The sequence below is a fragment of the Talpa occidentalis genome, unplaced genomic scaffold (assembly GCF_014898055.3).
Source record: "Talpa occidentalis isolate TD23 unplaced genomic scaffold, MPIMG_talOcc4v2.1 talOcc4.16, whole genome shotgun sequence".
Taxonomy (NCBI): domain Eukaryota; kingdom Metazoa; phylum Chordata; class Mammalia; order Eulipotyphla; family Talpidae; genus Talpa; species Talpa occidentalis.
The window spans coordinates 13431762-13452567 of NW_023601653.1; the positions used below are offsets into that span (position 1 = coordinate 13431762).

At 40.8% G+C, this 20806-nt stretch overlaps 1 protein-coding gene and 1 long non-coding RNA gene across 6 annotated transcripts in view; one reads left to right on the plus strand and one right to left on the minus strand.

Annotated features, from left to right (window-relative positions):
• Positions 1-12791, plus strand: part of LOC119247386 (uncharacterized) — a 29446-nt gene extending 16655 nt beyond the window's left edge. The window contains exon 5 of the long non-coding RNA XR_005125736.1: positions 12535-12791. This is a non-coding gene — a long non-coding RNA (uncharacterized LOC119247386). The remainder of the gene's footprint in view (positions 1-12534) is intronic.
• Positions 1-20806, minus strand: part of ANO4 (anoctamin 4) — a 301260-nt gene that overhangs the window by 36642 nt on the left and 243812 nt on the right. For all 5 annotated transcript variants that reach the window (XM_054696103.1, XM_054696102.1, XM_037513790.2 and 2 more), the window contains 6 exons: positions 18723-18857; positions 17082-17178; positions 12742-12802; positions 5644-5726; positions 2176-2316; positions 1331-1495 (listed from right to left, as the gene is read on the minus strand). In XM_054696103.1, coding sequence (XP_054552078.1) covers positions 1331-1495; positions 2176-2316; positions 5644-5726; positions 12742-12802; positions 17082-17178; positions 18723-18857 — 682 coding nt within the window. The remainder of the gene's footprint in view (positions 1-1330; positions 1496-2175; positions 2317-5643; positions 5727-12741; positions 12803-17081; positions 17179-18722; positions 18858-20806) is intronic.

Sequence of the window (20806 nt, forward strand, 5' to 3'; positions counted from 1 at the left end):
AGAAAAGGAACAAAGACCTAGAAGAGGTGTAGGGACAAGCCAGGCCGACCCCGAAGGGGAGACTGTTCCAGCAGAGAAGAGCCAGTAAAAGGTGTGGGTGAGAGCCTGCCCAGACATCCCAGGAGCGAAGGGAAGGCAGCTGGAGCAGAAGCAGCAGGTGGGCAGGGAGGAGAACCACAGAGACAGCGCCCAGGCCCGATGAAGGAGAGCCCGGAGGCCCGTGGAGGTGTGCATTTTTAACTGAGTTAGAATAAAGGCACTGGACATGGTGGGCAGAGGACTGGCATGAGCTGACTTCATACCAGTTGTGGCTCCTGTGATGAGCTTAGCGTAAAGGGAGCTAATAGGCAAGCTGGGAGAGCAGTGAGGAAGGCACTGCAGTGTCCCGGGGAGATGCTGGGGATATGTGGGAAATGATCCTGGATACATTCTGACAGAGACAGAGAAACAGGCGTCAAGGATAATGCCATAGCTTTCAGCTTGAGCAAGTGTGAGGTGTGTGTGGGAGGAGCTGATTCTGGGAGTTTGGGTTTGAAGGTGTTAGGAGGTGTTTGACTCCTGAATTTAGGGCTCAGGGGAGGCGTCTGGGTTAAACGATGCATTTTAAAAAATCCTGAAATTGACACGAGCACCACACACCACCCTGCTAATTTCCTGGCAGGGTTACCCCAGGAATACTTAGCATCCTGATGACCATCCATCCCTCAGGATCCAAATGCCAAGGGAAACCACTCTGTAACATTACAGATTCTGAGCTGGGTCTTTCAAAATACATTCTTTCTCTAAATTTCCCCAAGGGGTAGGCATTGTTATCTTACTGAATTGATAAGGAAACCTAAGTTGAGAGAGGGCAAATGCCTTGCCCAGTCTTACTTTAGAAAACCCTGGAGACAAGACTTGACTTTTATCTTCTAGATTCCCAGGCCTGAGCACATCCCAAGCCAGGCATTTGCTACCAGGCTCTCCTGTTACCACAGAGAGTAAGTCAATCCCCTTAGAAACACAGCAGAGGGTCCTCCCCGGTGGCCCAGGGGTTAAGTCTCAGCGCTATCATCTCTATGGCCAGAGTTTGATCCCCAGCCAGGGAGCTACCCACATGGCACAGCAGACCTCTCCTGCCTCGACAGCTGCTCCCCTCAGCAGTGTACTTCAGTAGATCCACCTGTTCTGCTCCCCACTCTGTCTCTAGTGACTCCTCTCATGCCCCACACCTCTGGCCTACACCCAAGTTCTTCTACACAAAGAAAGAAAAAACGATCTTAGAAACACAGCAGAAAGCTATCACCTACACATTTTACATACTCAACTGGCTGCCTTGCAGCTCACTCACCACATTCAGCAGCATGATGATACAGAAGTTGATGCACACGGCAGTCCCTGTAGTTGCGACCTGAGAGTTATTCCTGATTAACGCCCACTTAAAGGCAGCGAAAGTGCTGACGGTCACCACCCGGTAAATGACGATGCCGAACACGGCAGCGATCACCACGCAGATCTGGCAGGAAGACAGAGGAGACCCAGTGAGCCCTTTGGTGGGATGTTTCAGGAAAAGAGTTCCCACCATTTGGAAAATCCTCTGAAGAAAAAAGGAAATACAGTGAAGTCAACTGACTCAAGAAACCAGACCAAATGGTAGGACAGGGAGAGCTTAATCTGTGTGTATAGGTGTTACTTTGAGAAACAAAAACCAAAAAGTCAATTTTAGGGGGTTGTAGTTGACATTAAAAAAAAAAAAGACTAACAAAAAGTGGGAGCTCATTGTGTATTATAAATACAAGCGTTGTTTTAGTTACTATATTTAGTTTTGGGCACTGTCTGCATAACTTACTCTGAGAGGGGATCTATTTTCTACACGGGCATGGTAGAGACAAGGGTGAGCCACTGTTGGAGGTCACAGTGTATCTCACCATGACAGAGTGGCAAGTGGAAAGAGGATCAGATTAGGAGACACAGGCTCTTGGCAGTTTACTGGCTGATCCTTTACCTTTTTGGAGGCTCAGTTGCTCCATCTGTAAAACAGGGACAGCCAAACCATCCCTGATGGCCTCATGAGTTGTGAGGATTACATAACAATGTGCAAAAATGTTTTGAGGAACTGTGTAAATGTTTGATACAATTACTGTTGTTACCACGCGACAGGTCTATACAAGAGTTTTTTTTTAAAAAGTTTCAAACCATAAAAAATATTCCCGATGCAGAAACAATAAGTCTGCTGCATTTATCAGCAAATGCTTGATAAGGTTCTGGCTTCCCCGAAATGGGATTCATCCGCTCTTTCTTGGAGTACTTGGCTTCAAACTGGGGGCGTATTTCTTCCTAAAGAACAAGCAAACACATTTTCATGCACTGAAGAGGAGCTCAGACAATTAAAAAAAAGAAATCACTATAAGAAAATCAAAATCAACAAAAAACTATGAACCAGAGACACTTTTTGGGGGGTGGGAGGCGGGAGGGGAGGGATTGGGGTCAGAATGGGGGGGGTTGCAATTGTATGGGGAATATGAAAATAAAATTTATTATTTAAACAACAAAAAAAAAGAAATCACCCCATTGTAAATTGAATCAACAGATACTATGCTCATCAGCCAATCAATGAGGTGGGTTTGGAGATTTAGGTTCAAATGTTTGGAAATTGGCCACTTGAAATCTAGAAGCTGAGACTTATAACCACTAAGGCACGGTAATGCAGAGAAATAGTTAAGTTTCTCTGTTATCTTATCAAGCTGTGCTTAGCAAAAGAAACCAAGAATATCTTGACCCTCATAGTTTCAAATGACAAGATTCTATTATCAGGGAATAATATGGACACAAGTACAAAGAAAGTTTCTGAATAGCAAAATGTTCAGAATCCATTTTGTGAGTTATAATGGCCATGTAGTTCTTAGTTGGCTCCTATATTTTTTTTCCAGTTTTTCCATTTAGGCAGTGAAAAGCATGGTGGAACTCTGTTTTAGGAAGCTCCTCTAGGAGTCATTCTCTTTCAACTAGGGGATTTTAAATGTATTCTTAATTGGCACTGAAAACAAAGTAAATGTCTTTCTAATCCAACTAAAATCAAGGCTCCTCTAATTCTAAATCAAGCTGAGAATTTATTTCACCTACCTGGATCCCATCCAATGTGAAAAACTCCTTACTAAAAACCAATTATGGGATTAGAGAAGGTAATCAGCAAGAGGGGATGCCGAGTGTCTTGGAAGAGGAGGGAAAATGAGAGGAAGATTTGGTGAAATGGAGATGAATGAATCCTGGCAGAGATGCTCAAGAGTTACAGGAATGTAGTGACGGGAAGTGAAGAAGGAGCTGACAGGAGAGAGGTATGGAGAATGGAACAGTTTGGCAGGAGGCTGCCTGCGTAGGAACCCAGTCCCTGCTGCAGGATAATTCAATGCTAGACTCCACTCAGGGGCAGGAAATGCGGACAGTCAGGGAGAGATCTGTTACATGCAAGAGTTCTACCTCCTTTCATTTATTTTAGGGAGTTAGATTTAAGAATATAAACAGAACAGACCTAGAAGCTTCTGCTTCTTTGGGAAGCTTTTAACTCATAAAGCTGCAAGTGTGGTCAAATCCAGGGCTCTAACCATGTAGGAGCTGAGGCAAATCATAGAGCCAAGTCTGTGTTCCTGGGTATTCTGGGCTGGGTTGTACCACCCCACCACCCACCCAAATTCATGTGGTGAAATCCTAACTCCCAGTACCACAGAATGTGGTTGTTTTGGAGATAGGGCCGTTATAGAATGAAGTTAAAATGAGGTCATTAGGGCGGCTCTTGATCCGAAGGGACTGGTGTCCTTAGAAGAAGAGGAAATTTAGACACAGATTTGCACAAAGAGAAGCTATGTGGACACAGGATGGAGATGGCCAGTTGCAAGTTGAGAGAGACCTGGGGCAGAGCCTGCCCTGTGCTCCACAGATGAAGCCAACCCAGCCTCCAGAACAGTGAGACAGTAAAGTTTCTGCTGTTGAAGCCCCCCACTCTGTGGTGCTTTGTTCTGGCAGCCTTGGCTGAGCCCTGGGTTCCCCTGAAGAAGGCATGTAGCAAATGGGAGGCATTTCTGTACAGTGAGCTGAGAGCTACAGGCTGGGAGTGTGATGCATGTCTACAACGGACCCCAACTGGGGGCTGGGCTGGTGCTTGGGTACCGAGGCTTGTGTGCTAAGTGAAAGAAGCTTCAGCATCCCGAGCTTTTTACCAGGAGCTGGGAAGACAGAGGACTTACAAAGGATGTGTCTGCCCTAAGTATCCATGCCTTGGTCCCACTGCAAATGCGGGCAGCGACTATTATACTGGTTTGGTCAGAGTTATGTATATTTATAGCTGGAAGGGGAACATTTAATCATACCTCTTTCCTTTAGAGATGAAGAAAGGTCGAAAGGCAAAGCAATTTGTCCAAAAGTGACACAGCTGCTTCCTGGTAACTCAGATCCCCAGGAAAGAACACAGGCCACCCCACTGGGAAGCTGCTCTCTCAAATACATTTAACAAGACAAGCACAAAGCTCCACCCACGTCCTGAGTGCATTCTGCCTGGGGAATTTCTTCCAACTGAGAAAATTATTTTCTGGAGAATGCTTATAGAACAGGAGAGGCCTTACCAAAGGATAAGGATTGTAGAAAATCCCTGTGTTGTTTCTAGACCTAAAAACTACTCAAATATGTTCATAGGCATGGGAAGAAAAGCATCCATTCAAAGGGTGAGATCTGACAGAAGCAAAGACAAAAAGAAAACAAAACAAACACCTCTAAAAACTTCCACCAAGCCTACCACAGGTCTAAAATTCTCATTCATGTTTCTAGAAGAGTCCTTTTAATATATAAAGCCACATGTGTGTGTCTCTTGGGATGAAAAGACACATTAAACCAATTATCATATTGTATAGGACTAGTTTATCTGATATACTGGCACATCCAATATATCTTCTGAAGACATGGGATTCAGGAGAGGTAAGAGATAATGGAAGAGAGGAAGTAAAGAGGGGCTCGGGCCTGGATTAGCTGTCAAGGTGTGCTCAGTGACCAAGCAAGTGAAGGGAAGGGTACAAGAAGAGTATCAAGACCAGACACAGATTACAAGAGAGGATAGTGTACTGGGAAGAATTGAGAAGTGAAATCTGAGGAACTGAGTTTACTCCCTTGACAGATTTATCTGGAGCTGGCCCTGCATTTGGTCATATCCACACCAGAGAGGCCATTTAGGGAGTGATTTCTCCTCAGAATTTACCATCTAAGGTAGTGCTTCTGAGCTGCATGCAGATGGACCCTGTCCAGTGTCCTGGAAAACTAGAGTCTTTCCCTCCGAATAGTTCTGATGAGCTTTGTTTGCCTGTACCTAGAGTTGTAAAACTAATGCCCTACTTCTGTTGAAGAAAATGAATATTTAAGAAAATGAACTATTACTACTGATTCTCATGCCTTGACAAGTGAAATGCTTGATTTATACATGGAATTTTATTCCAGGAAAAAACAAATTAAAAAAAAATTCTGCTAGTACCTTTTTTTACTGCTTGAAATTTCCTGCCAAGACAGGTATTGAAAATGCTTTATGAGCACATCTGACTTCACAGACACAGGGTGATGGCCAAGAGGATTGTGAATCTCTTGGCAATTTGCTGTTTTAAAAATTCCGACGTAAATGATACAAACCTCCTCTTCTTCCCAGTCAATCAAGTCCCAGTCATAAGCAATCACTGCTCTCCTTCTTTTCCAAAACTCCAGGAAAACTGTTGCTGGAAAAAGCAGGCAAAGATAAAGACATGTGCAAATAAAACAATGCTGTTAACTGTGTCAGTGAATGATGAAGCCGCTGCAAAATATGACAGTTGTTTGTAAGCATCTTTGAATCTCAGAATTGCTAGTTAAACTTGATTTATTTACAAGGACCACTTTCTGAGACTTACTAAGCTTGTATCAAGCATAATGAAAAATTAAGAGTTCATTTAAAATTAAATTAAGCTGATTTGCCAGTTGAGGTAGAACCAACTCATTAGAATGACAAAGCTCCTGGGATATAAGATAGAAAATGGGGCTACCAAAATATTTGTAATGGATAGAGCATTTCTCAAAGTGAGGTGCAAAAACCAAAAACTTAGCATTCACATGTATTGATTGCCAGTGATTTTTGTCCCCCAAACCTTCCTCGTAACAAATATTCATATAAATGTATTTTTTATTTTATTGGAGGAAGGACCTCTCTTGCTTCTCTTTTACTATAAACCATCTCTCTGTTGTCACATTGAAGGCAAAATATTTAAATTACATTACGAAACTTTTCCAACAAGCTAGCCTTCCCACCTGGGAAACAGAGGGTTTCCTCATTTGCCAAGTGACTTTTTACTCGATTAAAAAATATCTACTCAAATTACTGAGCCAGAGAGAAATAAAAAAAATCAAGATATAATTTTGCTGCCTTGGAAGTCACAGGCCAAAATGAAACTAAAGACATAACAGAGATACCGTAGGAGACAGACATGGATTTACTTTTGTGAAACCTTGCTGTGTACTTGCACTTTGGAAAGGCAGTAATGTGTCATGTGTCTAGAATCAATTTCACAAGGATAAACATCTAAATGCCCACTTCAAAGAGAGACCCTTCCTTCCTTCTTTTCTATTCCCCCACGCTCTATACTCCTCAGTAGTGTTCAGACATGAGATTTTTAAAACAGGTGACTAGAAAAACAGTATAGAGTAACACTTAAAAGAGAGAGATTTCTATGCATTTCCCCCCTTTTATTACTCTCACCTCTATCCTGTACTATCTAAACTACCCACAAATGTTGGAGTTAATACCAACCCCAAATAACATGGTTATATTACTTGATGCTCTAGGAAAATCTGAGACTTTGACCCCTTTCAGTATGGGAAGAGACAGCTTTAGTGTTCTGGAAGGTTCTTGTTCATTCTTGGATCAGAATCATATACACAGTAGAGAAGGGAGCCCAGAAGGGACACAAAAGGGAAGTGACAAAGCGTTCTGAGGGCCACACTCATTACCATTTTCGTAACCAGAACAATTATTGTCAATTTCCAATCAACCTGTGGCAGACCGCTATGCATTTCCCAAAACCACTTCCTACCTTGCTAGCAGAGATTCCATTTCCCAGAATTTATTAGAGTTAGATGTGACTATTGCCAAATTTTGATCAATGGAGAATGGCAGAAGAGACATGTCACTTTCGGACTAAAGAATTAAAGCATAAGCCTGGTTAACATTATGCAACATTATGGGGGAGATCCTATGTCAAACACTAGCCAGGATGTAAAATAATGGCACTTCACTAACAAAAAACATTTCACTAACAATGAAAAACATTATGCAAATATGTAGGAAAAAACCCCACTGACTGACTATCTTTCATCATCTTTTTCAGGCATTTTGAGTCTTATGCTGGGGTATCTCTGAACTACATATTTTACATTCCAAGGTTAAAATGTTGTGCCATTTAGTGACCATTAGTGAAAAATGGTCACTGGTAGGTTACATGGTTACATGGTAGGTATGGGTCTCTATTTTCTCAAGAGTCTTTAAAAGCTGGTATTATTTTCATTATCCTATGGATGGAAATTCTGAGCTCCAGAGAACTCCCATGGATAGTAAAAGACTGAACTAGAAGTTGGACCTGATCTCTCTCTCCTCAAAAAGCCAGAAATTTATTCACTCATAGTCCTGGAAGGTAGAAGCCTGAAATCACAGTGCTGGCTGGCTGGCTTCCTGCTAGAGGCTCTGGGAGTCTGTTCTATGCCTCCCCCTTAGCTTCTGGTGGTGCCAACATCCCTGCCATCTCCTGGCTTGCACACACACTGCTCCAATCTCTGCCTCTGTCTTCACATGGCCTTCTCCCTGCAAGTGTCCATGTGTCTGTTTTCTCTTAGAAGGACACTAATCATATTGGTAATCTATATACCCTCATTTTAACTTGATTATCACTTCAAGACCCTATTTCCAAATAAGGTCTCTTTTACAGATACTGGGGCTTAGGACTTCAACAATTCAACCTGCAACAGGACAGTGTGGGCTATGGCAATACCTAGGGGTACAATGATATTTAGGGTAGGAGCCAGGCAAGCATGGCTCTATCTGACTTTAGCTAGTAGGTCACAGTCTAACTGGGAACCCTAATTTCTTTGGAAATAAGAAGAATCAAAAGACAAAGCCTACTCTTCCCACCCTAGAAGTATTTTGTTGAAACTGGTTATAATTGTAATAGCACCTTACCCCAGGGTTAAAGATTCACTGGGAGAGCCTGGCATTCACTATCTGGCCTTCTCTCAGATCTATATGCCTCTTCTGGGAGGCCTGGAAAATCCCACAGTCGTTGCCAAAGCTGCCAGGGATATAGTGCTGCCAATGTTTGCCCCCCTGGTAACATAACAAGCAAAGAAAACCTAATTTGATTTTTTACTTTGAAAATGTCTATATTGTATCTAGAGAAGAATGATGTCTCATTTTAGAAAATAATTGCAAGGGCATTTTTTTCCTTGTAATTTTTGGAAAAAATGAGCACAAAACTAAAAAATTCTATGGTCTAACTACTTTCTTTAACCTGTCAAAAGGTGATATTCCATTTCTTTGCATAAAAACAAGAATGGAAGTATGGCCAGCAATAAAGTGGGCAGGACATGAAGAGAAAAATGACCTGCTGTCTGATGACTCAAAGTAGTTTCAAAAACTTGGTCAAGATGATTCTCTTATTTCCTAGGAAAGCAGAATGACTTACTGCATATATATAACCAGTCATTTTTCTCCCAATACTAATTTCCTTTTTACAAGTTAATAATACTAATTTTTTTCTGGCCCTTTATAACTTTGTAAGAATGCTTGTTTGGAGAGAGTACAGGGTAATTAGGATGATGTGTTTTCCAAGAACTTCGAAATAGAGGAGTGGCAGCAATAGCTGAGACCTTAACTCACGAAATCTATACATAATGAGTGAGCTGAGCTAGGACTCATAAACTCACATGTGAAAAGAGACAGATGAGTACAAAACCTAGAAAAGGAATTCATGCAATAGCTGGAGTTGGGGATTAGGACAGATTGGAGAGTGAGCACACCATGTAGAGTGGTAGGTGTTCCTTAATTCTCAAGAACTGTACTGTGGCCAGGTCTTTCAATCTTTCATGAAAAACTATTAAAGTGTATCTTCATGTGAACTATCTCAATTTTAAAATGACAATACTCAATTTGTATATTTTTAAATTTGTGAGGAACAAACAGAATATCTCTATAGGCAGAAGTTTGTAATATCTGAGGTAGGCCATTAGGAGCAAGGATGCAAATTAATGTAAATGCATATTAATGTAAATGACTGGACAATCTGTGAAATACTGTAAAACACCAAGAAAAGGGTAATCTCTCAAGATCTAGGAAGGGCAGAATATGACTGCCTTTTAAGAAGCTGAAATTTAGTTATTGATATTGAAATCTTTCTTATAGAAGGTCACTGTGTCCACAGAGGGGATGGCTAACCTGTGACTTAGGAAACATGGGAGTCAAAAAAACAAAATTTGGCAGTTTAATATAGGATATTAGAAGGGTACTGTGATATTAGCCAGTCTCTATGGGTAATTATATAATGGACTAGGAATGAATCATCAAGGAAAAAAAACAGTTATTACTCTACATTCATTTAACAATTACTAATTGCATTCTTTTGATATGTTGGGGACTTTGCTGGCAACAAAGATTTTCCTGCTCATACAACGTATGATGATTAATTTGACTTCCTAGGAATTCTGACACAGGAAAAGGTGGTCTAGATAGTCATTATATTTTCCAATCCAGATTATGCAAATAGCTCTGGGTATTTGTATTTCAATAGAATTTCTTTCTTTCTTTCTTTCTTTTTACAATATTTAATTTTTATTTAAAGCTTCATGTAATAATTTACAAATATATGTAACTCATATGTCTGTTGTCTTAGCTTCTGTTTAAAGGCAGAAAAATTGGATGGCAACTTTCCTGCTGTAGTAGTCTATACACCATTCAATAGCATTTTTTTTAATTTAAATTTTATTTTTATATTCCCCATATAATTGCCACCCCCTTATTTTGACCCCAATCCCTCCTTTCCCCACCCCCCAGCCCCCATAGAGTGTCTCTGGTTCATAGTTGTTTGTTAATTTTGATTTTTTCTTTCTTATAGTTATTCTTTTTCCTGGTCTCTTATTTAAGTTTTCTAGATTAACTGGTAAAGCAGACAAAATGAGTCATGGCTGTTCCCCAACCAACCACAATTCTCTGAGACCCTAATAAAAAGCCATCAAACTGCACCAGACTCAGGACTTTTGTTTCTGCCCACAAGGGCTCACTGCTTCAATGGAAGAAATAACCCTATCACATTGATGTCCAACACTTTTCAAAGTTTTGTTCTCAGCTCAAGTTCAAGACTTGGTTCCAGCATCTCCCCTTGCATGAAAGCTCTCTGGTTTTACTTTTTTGCTTCAGGAACTTAGTGCATGGACCCTCACTGTCCAACTGTAAATTGGACTTAACACCCTGTATTATAAATACTGACTCTTCCTTAATATGAGATTATTGAAAGCAGAGCTCACATCTTATTTTTGCATAACTAGTGCTGAGTGACAGTGATCACACACTGTCTGCTGAGTAATGAAATCTTAATATACCCTATAAAGGTGCATGAACATGGTGAACACACTTTGGAATGACTCTGGAGTTAGGCAGACCAGATACAGTTTAAAATCCAGACTCCCTGCTTGGCAGTCACTGGGTGACATCAGGCAAGTTATAAACTCTCAATAGCCTCATATGTAAGTTGAGGGTAGAAACTTCCTTCTGGTAGAGTCTGAGAAATTGGTGAGGGGTCATATGTCACTGCACCTAGACCCCAGAAGGCATTTAGTAAATGTACACTTTATATAAATGCTACTTTTTGGAACACATAGATTATAAAAAAATATAATGAGCATAAATATCTAGAAACAAAAGGCCTATTATAAAATTTATTTTCTAAAAATGAGACATTTCATTCACAAATTACTGACAGGACCTTTTAATTTGCATTAAAATGACAGCAATCATGTTATTTTTATGGGAGAGCTCTAAGGACTTTGATTTGTTTGTTTACTGGGGATAATTTAATTTCTGGCAACAGTAAGTGATTTAAAAAGCAAGGCGGGGGAGAGGGGCTAAAAAGAAAACAAATGAAGAACAGAGGGAGATAATCTGTCGCTTGACAAGTTTCTACCAACATCTAATTCCCTAATGACTCATTTTTTTTCCCCTAGGGAGAGAAGCTAATTTAGGCCATAATTGTTCTATCCCTCAAATCTTTCTGAATAAAAATGAGCATGGAGGAAAGATCTACATTGGGGTTAAGCCTAAAGCCCTAGGGGCGGACAGTATACCTTGAGAGGTCTGGGGAGGCCCTGCCAAATACTCTGCAAAGATGAAGAAAGCTCGTGCAGTTCTAGCAAGACTTTCTACCCATCTACAATACACTGGTTCCAAGTGCAGCCTTATTGTTTTTGTGGTGAAGAGAAAGCAAAAACAACAAATTAAACACATCCAATCCCGTCCCTTCTGAGGTCTTGTAAACCACTTTCATCTGTTCTCAACAACTCCATCTTTAGCAATAAAGTACATTTTTTTTCTAGATGTTGCAACTTGTCAATCATAAAGGATGAGTCTGACTCCATTGTACTGAGCTCCACTAGTGCTGACATGCTTTTAGAGAACACCCCAAGATGGTATCAAAGTGGCTCACAACAAGCCAACAGTCCTTTCTCTTCAAGTACAGATCTCCGAAGCAGAAGCAAACAGGGTTACATCAAGTACCTGATCCTAGCAGTGGAGTGTAGGAGTTAAGACTGCCCAGTTTGACTTCCCATTTTCTAGCTACTGTCTTGGTTTTCTTATCTATCACATAGAGAGAGTAATGGTACCTTCTAAGGTTGCCATGAAGATGAACAGACACGATCCTGTACAATGCGTAGGACAGTGTCCAGCAGAGTATGCCTTCAATAATTGCATGCTATTATTATAGCTGCTATTATTTTCAGCCATTCCACATTTCTGCAAAAGGCATAGCCCTATCCACAAAGAAACACCTGGGGTAGATCATTCCTTTTCTTAAACGAGCACATTTACAATACAAGAAATAAGCAGCAAGTTGTCAACTAAGACAAAGCAATTCAGACGATGAACGATTCCAGGTTTGCTTTGCCTGGAGTGGCCCAAAATGTTCCCTTGTGCCCAAAGGTTATTACATAACATCTATCAGATTCTCACTGATTACCCTCCAAGGCACAAGGTTTGTCATACCTCAAACGAGCCACCTGCAACTTCAGAACTTTCTCAACTTCATGCTCTAGGTAGCCACCACCAATAAGTCCAGGTTGGCAGGGATAAAATAAAATCTATTTGTTATCTTCAGCAAGGGGATACTTGCAAGAATATATTCCAACTGGCAGGAGGGAATGCAATCCCTTTGATCATGGTGGTATTGGGGTGGGGAGAGATGACAACTTCTGCCTTATAAGGTCATTATAACAGAATTTTACGTCTATATGTTTCAGAGGGTAAACTGTGGAAGAAGCAGCCATCATTTCAGTCCAAGTATATCAGACATCATGAAATAATGAAGTGGGAAAAGGAGTTTTATGTATTATTAGTTCATTAAACAGTAGACTCATAGCCCAAAGCAGAGCTTCCCAGTGGTAAGCTAGGATGGATTACAGGGCTGAAGAGATTATCATCAAGTTATACAAATGTAGAACACTTACCCCACACTGCCATGAAAACAGCAAAGAAGACAGTGGCTCCATTGTCAAAAAGGTGGGTTACCTGGGAATATTATGAATCATAGTTAAACTAGTTTCTTACATAGGCTATTCCAATGCACATTTTTTTACGTTCTGTAAATGTTGTGATGATACAAAGAACTTTGCAGGGTTTCTTTGGGGGCTATCTATTCCTTTGGATCATTATCAAGAAAGGGGGTTCCTCTGAGAAGCTTCCTGGATGTAGAAGAGAGAATTTGTTCCCTATATGTCAGCAGCATCTATCTGAACACTTAGCAGCAGCCCAAAACTATAAAACAATTATGTATTTATATTTAAGGCTAGGAAGGTATTATTGTTATTGCTTTAAATGTGTATGATTTCCGAAGCAGTTTTTAGTGTCTCATCTATTTACTTTGGAAACATGGCACTATTTCTGAGTGTGGTTTTGAGCAAACATATCCTGAGCTGCCCTCTGGATTTCAGTATCATAAAGAAAAGAGCACAGACCTGTAACAACATCTATTTCCACCTCCATTAAGGCCTCAGGTAATCACTAGATGTATCTATTGCACATAAGACAAAGACAGCTGGCAAATATTTTATTGCTAGAAACATATTCTATTGCAAACACCACAACAGAAGGCAAAAATATCTATTCTTTCTGCAAAACTGTCAAGCTCATTTCTGCCTCCAGGATGAATCACACCGATGACATGCCAAACTGAAATGATGATGGATGTGTTCATAAAACATAACCTTTCTTAATGCTTTTGAGCCCTCTCTAAAGTATACTTTACTGTCCCTTTCAGTATATGCCAAGAATAAACAGGTATTTTCCTATTACATCAGAGTATGAGGCATTTCAGAATGCTCCAAATGTTTCTGCCTTCTCTTTCATTGAACACAGTTGAGATGGGCAGCATTCAAACACCTAACAGGAGACAAAAGTCTAGAGCCAATTTACTTCCTATGTCCAAGGGAGGGTTATTGGGTACTCAGCATGAAATCAAGCCTGGAAGACCCATGGTACCTGAGTGGTCTGTGTTCTCTATTAGGGTGTATACTGGGTGTGTGTGTGTGTGTGTGTGTGTGGAGGAGGGTTGGTAGACTCCATAAACCTGTACCATCAGTGTAGACTCTGGTGTGGATGGTGCCAGTCAATGTCTTTGGCTGCTCATCCTACCATCCTTCTCCCTCCACCAGCTAACAGCTCTCTCATGCTGTCACTAGGAGGCACCGAGCTCAAATAGAAGCAACTGGAGTCCTTCCCTGGAACTGCTACCCAGACATTTGGAACGAGACATTTTTCTACTGTGGTTAACAATTTGGGAAAATGTGAATCGGGGTGACTGATGATAGCGATTTCTGGTTCCTACTAAAATGGTAAGTTAAGAGAGTTTGATGGCTCCCGCTGCCGGAATCTTCCCTGGAGAAGCAAGACAGACGATTCCAGGTGCAAACAAAACACAAAAGCAAAGATCCTGAGAAATCCCGGTAGAGTCTGCTTTGTGTGTGCGTGTGGCAATGGTGACAGTGTGTGTGGAGAGTTAGGTGGGAGTTGTTAAGCACAGTGAGAATACAGGTTAGAGAAACGCTGATGCTCGAAGTTCAACTCTGGCTTCTCCCTCAATGGTCATTGGACAGTTGGCTTCCCCTCCTGCAACAGGTGCACGTATTCTTGGGATAACACCAGGGGTGTGCAGAATTCTGTCTGGTTGAGAAGATGATGAAGTAGGTGCTACCTGGTCACCTGCCCTGAGAATTTACTCCTCTGTCCATTTGCTCTTAAACTCCAGGGCTGGTAGATTACAATCAAGGGAGAAGCCTCCTTTGAACTCTGCTTTGTTCTAAGTAAGGTTAAAAATGAAACTCTGACCAGGGAAGTTCTCTGGCCGAGCAGGAGCATACAGTGACCCTGGGATGTGTCCTGTCCTCTGTAAACTCACCAGGAATGACAGACCTGGGCCTGGCCTGGGACTCTTCCCTAAAATGATTGACACCTCCAGAGACAAACACCCACAGGCCAAAATAACAGAGAATATAGGAATACAGCTGACTCTAAAAAATGTCCAAACTAGGAAACTATACCTTTTGAAATAGACTTCCTCTAACAGTAGACTCCGAATTTTAAATTAGCATACAAACATGTAAAGAGATGAAGGAAGATGTGAGCCTGGGCTGTGGTATCAGAGTCACCTTCCCCATCACATGATGAGAACCTATCTATAGAACGATCCCATAGACAAGTGCTGAGAGAGACATCTGGAGCCTGGAGGACCCACTCTAGGTCTTGGGGTTCTCATGCTCAGTATGAGTTACTCCATTATCTTTTGCAGTGAAGTGAGCCAATATGTCTCTTTGTGCTTAAGTCTGTCTGAGTCAGATTTCTGATGCTTGCAAGTGCAATAATTGGGGGTCAAGCATTCCTGATAACAGAACAGCATTCACTGCGTGGATCTGGGCTTGCTTGATCCAATATTCCTATGTATCCTCAGTCCTATGAATCAGGTTGTCATTTCTAACCAATGTTTTCGAAAGAAACTCCTTAGAACATCAATACTGCTATGCTGACACTCATTAGCTTCTGTTTTACCAAGTTTCAAGACAAGATCAAAATCCAGGACCTCAATATCTTGCAGCTCAGTAGACCACCATGACATATTATGCATCATGATCAACTGAGGCCCAGCTACTGATTGCTAATGTGACCATGGGGAGTGGTTTTTACCTCTCTGAGACTGGGTAAAATGGAAGTATTAACATCTGCCTTGAGGTTCCAGTGAGAATTAGAAATAATGTGGGTTGCTTAGCTAGTTTACAGATATAATTTAGCTATTACTATAGTTACTGTTGTTTTATGTCCTGTGTTGGGTAGAACAGGTGCCCAATGAAGCCCTATAAAACATCAGCACTCTAAACTTATGACAATTCTTTTTAGGATTTATTATGGAACTCCAAAAAAGGGAACTATACTCAAGTTATATCTTTCTAAACAAACACACACACACACACACACACACACAAATGCGCGTGCACGTGCCCCGGGCTTCTGAGAATCCCCCAAAGCAGGGTTTCTTCACCTGAGTCATTCAGGTTTAACTTGCGACCTTTTAAATAAACTACTGACAAAGATCTCTTGATCCTCACCCAATCTGTGTTTCCCAAATTTACCATGTTAAATTTGTCCTCATGCACTCAGGTTTATCAGGATGTTCTCCAAAGGTAGAAGAGTATTTTGTGCTTTTTGGCGGCCCCTGCAGTGCATACTAATCACCCACAGTTTTCTAGAATCACAGTTGACTGCTGCATTTGTGCTTCTCCCACACAGACTAGCCACCTGCAGTGCTAGTGCCTTTGTGGATGGGAGGGCTGCTGGGCTGCCCATCAAATGTTCTCTCCTTTAAAGCCCACAAAACCCTACAATGCCAACAGTATAATTAGATAGATGCAAGCTGTAGTGATTGCAGAGATTTGATAAAATCTGCTAGACCCTTTTAAATCCGAAATCTGGGCAAGTTGATAGGTAATGAGTCTTAGAAAAGTATTCAGAAGCTAAGATTCCAGTTATTGCTTTGCAATAGTAACTGCTCCAAAGAAAAATTTTTAAAAATCTAGGAATTTGATGGATGGGTCTAAAATTTTAATAAAATAAAGCATGGCATAAGAACATGCAATAACATGCTATGCAAAAATGGTGCAATGCATTTGGTTTTTTTTGAAACGCATTCACATCTGTTATCTTCTTCCATCCTCATGACATGCCATGAGGTAGAAGGAGATACTGCTGTCTGCATTTTAGAGATGAGCAAACTCAGGCTCGACCGGGCTAGACATATGCAATATCAGGGAGGTAAGCAGCGGACGTAGCCCTGAATTAAGTCCTTTTGATACTAGTGATAATAAGAGGAAAATGATGGCATTGTCATTAACTAATACCCACTGTTTGCCAAGCACTTTGCTCAGGATGTACCTTATCTTGTTTCTTATCACAATCATGTGCAACAGGTATCATGTTCTCCATTCTACAGGTGAGAAAACCGAGGCTCAAAGAGGTAAAAATAACAGGCTGACAAATGATAAAGGACAAAGTCAAGATTTGGACCTAACTTACTCTAAAAACTGTGCACTCTGCAGGCTGATGCTTCTTGTGATGCTTAAGAGGCAATAAAACAAGATGAAAAAGATACCTGAATTAGAAAATGGAATGATGGAGGGAAATCTCTCCTACCACATAAATTTGAACATCAAAGACCAGAAATGCCGGAGAGGATATAGTCCTCATCTCTCAGGATGGCGAATGACCAATTTCACCCGCCAGCAGTGCTATGCATTAAAATTACCTTGGCATAAACGCAGCTGTCAGACAGTCTCATGAATGGACAGTATTTATCACACACAGGACACATGATGATATCTGTAGCTTGGCAGACTTCTTTACTGGAAAAGAGAACAGAAAAGGGGTGCTTTATGATGACATAGAGCATTCCCTCCCTCCAACTTCGCCCAATATTCGACCAGTAAATAAGATTGAGCAGATTAAATTTTTTGCCTTGAGAACTTCTTAGCCTTATCTATTATTGATGTGAACAAGTGTCTGAACATTTTAATAATTTTATAAACCTATATATAAGGCTGTTTCTTGCTCTACATATAAATAAGCTAAACTCTGGAAAATACACAAAGCAAAACAGAGGCTGTTATACCCCAAGTTATACAAAAGGCACTGGCAACATGACCTAAGTTCATACCTAACTATAGGAACAGTGAGATACCGAAAAGTCCCTGCTGCAATCTCTACATGCATAGATCAAAACTCATAATGGAGGAATAAATAAAAATACCAGGAATTTGTTCTTGTGAAAAGTTTCACAAGAAATCAAAATATCTGTAGGTAGTCACCTTTGAAAACACTTCTAGAAGGCACGTTTATTATTTAAGATTATTGTCCAGTCTTGCAGGAAGATCTCTGTGGCTCCCTAAAACTATTGGGTTGTCAGAAACGTCATGATGCATTTTTGCTTGAAAAACATAGAAAAGATATGTCATGATTGTTCGGACAACCCAATACATCATTGTTCATTTTTGTACAATGTGTGCTTTCTCCTCTCAGGTGTAGTCCCCGTAGAATTCCCACCACCAATGCACCTGTCACCATCACCATAGTCCCATGTGCTCTTCCCTCCCCTGATCTGACCCCTCTGCCTCCCCCTGCCCTGCAGAATGTCTGATTTATAGTCGCCGCTAATTTTGTTTGTTTTTATTTATTATTGTTATTTTTTTCCTGAGCCTTTATTTGGCTCCCGTATATTCCTCCTATAAGTGAAACCATGCGATAATTTTCTTTTTCCTTCTGGCTTATTTCATTGAGCCTAATCTCTCCTAGCTCCATCCATGTTGCTGTGAATGGCATGAGGTTATCTTTTTTGATTGCTGAATAGTATTCCATTGTGTATATGTACCACATCTTCTTGATCCAGTCACCTGTTTTTGGGCATTTGCAACTCAATATATTGTGGTGAACAAGTCAAGTTAACAATTGTCAACACCGAATCATTCTCAAGGGCCAATAACTTGGTGTGATGTCTTTCCAGCTTAGATTTAAAGGGTCCTTGTAAAAATACAGAATTCAGAAAAAAGGCTTGCTAGCCCACTATTTGGCTGGTTGGCAGAAAGGGGAAAGGTGGAAAAAGTCAGAAAGCACAACTTTCAGCTCACGATTGAAAATGATGTGCTCTGCATGTAAAGTGGCTTGTCTGTCTGTGAAAGTAAACTTTGCCTTCTTGGTAGCTGAAGACCACAGTACAAGAGTAATGGATGGAGAGACCTAGTGACTTAAACCTTGTGAGTTTTTCCAGGAGAGACTGGGAAGTTAGGAGGAAAAGCTAAGTGGTTCCATGGTTTGTGAACACCCACCCAATCCCAAAGCACAAACACCCATATCTAAATGCAAGCAAGAGCAGGCTCACCAGAGTTCCCCATACCTGACTTGGCAGTGGTCCAGAGTAATGATTCCATACAAAAAGACGAACAGGCCAATGAAGGCTGCTGGGAAGAGCATGCCAGTGTACCAGCCCAACCAGGCAAAATACAAGCCAATCTTCTCTCCAAAGTAGCGCCTGTTGAAGATACAACAGCCTTGTGGATTGCAGTGAAGTATCTCATTTTATTTGCAGCATTCTGATAAACATGCAGACTGGGTACATTAGAAGAATGGATCGTTTGACCAAATCTAGGTTCTGCGTTTCCATCTCTTTTCCTACTAGTCTCTATATCACATTGTAATGAACTTTTCCATAAAAGAACATATTTATATACTAACCTGTTCTGAGGATACAGAATAAATCTGACCCATTCAGGAAGACACTACGTGGTGATAAGGAACCAAGGGAATTTGAAGAGTTGATGCCAACTCTTCATGTCATATCTGTCATTTCTTTTTTTTTAAACAGTTCCTTTTTTTTTAAGATCTATTTATCTATTTATTTATACAAGCACTGGGTACAGTCAGAAGCCCGGGAGCGTGAGAGAATTCACCAGAGCCAGAGTGGGGAGCAGAACAGGCAGACTGACGAAATACACTGCTGAGGGGAGCAGCGGGCGCAGCAAGAGAGTTCTGTGTGCCATGTGGGGCCCTTGCCGGCGTCTGGGGATCAAACTGGTGCTGTAGAGGCTGCGAGCAGCTTCTCAGCCCAGCACTCAACCACTGCACCACCGGGGAGGCCCCATCTCTGTCATTTCTGAGGGTGTTCTTATTTGTAATGTATGTATTATAATCATATACACTTAAAAATAGGGAACAGAGTTATGGTGAAATATTTTAAAACATCCCTTTCAATATTTCATAGCTTTATAAGATGTTTAGAACACTAGAATCTTAAGATAATAGTAAAGAAATAGCTCTACTAAGATTCAACACAAATTAATACTTAGAGCAACTCTTCCTCTAAAGTAATGACTTTTCACAGGCTTCCCCATCTACCTCTATAAATTTTTTTTTTTCCTGAGAGTAACAAGTCTGCCTAGTCCCCTGTAGTCTGTGACATTTGGAAGTATCAGGAATTCCTTGGTTTTTCTTTTCTTTTTTAACCACCATTAACAATGTGATGGATCTGTGTTAGAGTACAACCCTGATTGTGCTTTCTGTGCCTCACAACTGCTACATTTCATTAATTGGAAATTAATCAGCTTTTAACCTGATATTAAAGATATTCAAATTTTTAAAATTTCCATTTTAAACAAGTATTGTCAACCACCTATTTTTAAATACTGTTGGTTGCTTTCCTCCTAAAGTGGTCAATATCTCCAAAGAGCATGGATTATTTAAGTACCTATCTTCTGTTGCATCCCCAAAAGAAACTTCCCATTCCCAGAAAACCTTCCCAAAATGATTCCTATTCACAGTTACATCTATTCATTCATTCAACAAATAAAAATATGTAGGAGGCAATTATGTGCTAAATACTGTGAACACAATGGTGAGAAGAATAAGCTCTGTTCCTGCCTGTGTGGACCTCACAAGCTGAGAGACACAGCAGTCAACTAAAGACCTTTAGAATGACACAACTGGGAAAAGAGCCGAAAAGGGGAGGAACACATTTTCACAAGCAGGTAAACCAAGGTCTCTGACCACCTTAGTCAGCGAAGACTTCTCTGAGGAGGTGCAATTGTGTTGATGAGTCACAGTTAATTAGGTAGTCTGGAGCAAGGACAGAATGTGTCCAGTGGAGGGAAAAGAATGTACAGAGACTCCATGGTAGGATGGACCAGGTGAAATAAGGACAGTGTGGCTGGAACACTGGGATTAAGAGGTGAGCTTCAGGTGAGTTAGGAGGAGGCTAAGCCACTCAAGAGGCCTTGTAGACCATGCTAAGCACACTGATCTTTGAGAGAAATGAAAAAAAAAATATATGAGAGTTTTAACCAATCAAGGGATATGATAAGATTTATATTTTGAGAAGGGCACTCTGTTTTCAGGGAAGATAATGGATTGCAAGGGGCCAGAGTAGGAAAAGAAGACCAAGTAAGGGACACAAGCTACAGTCCAGATTATAGGTAACAAAAAGAG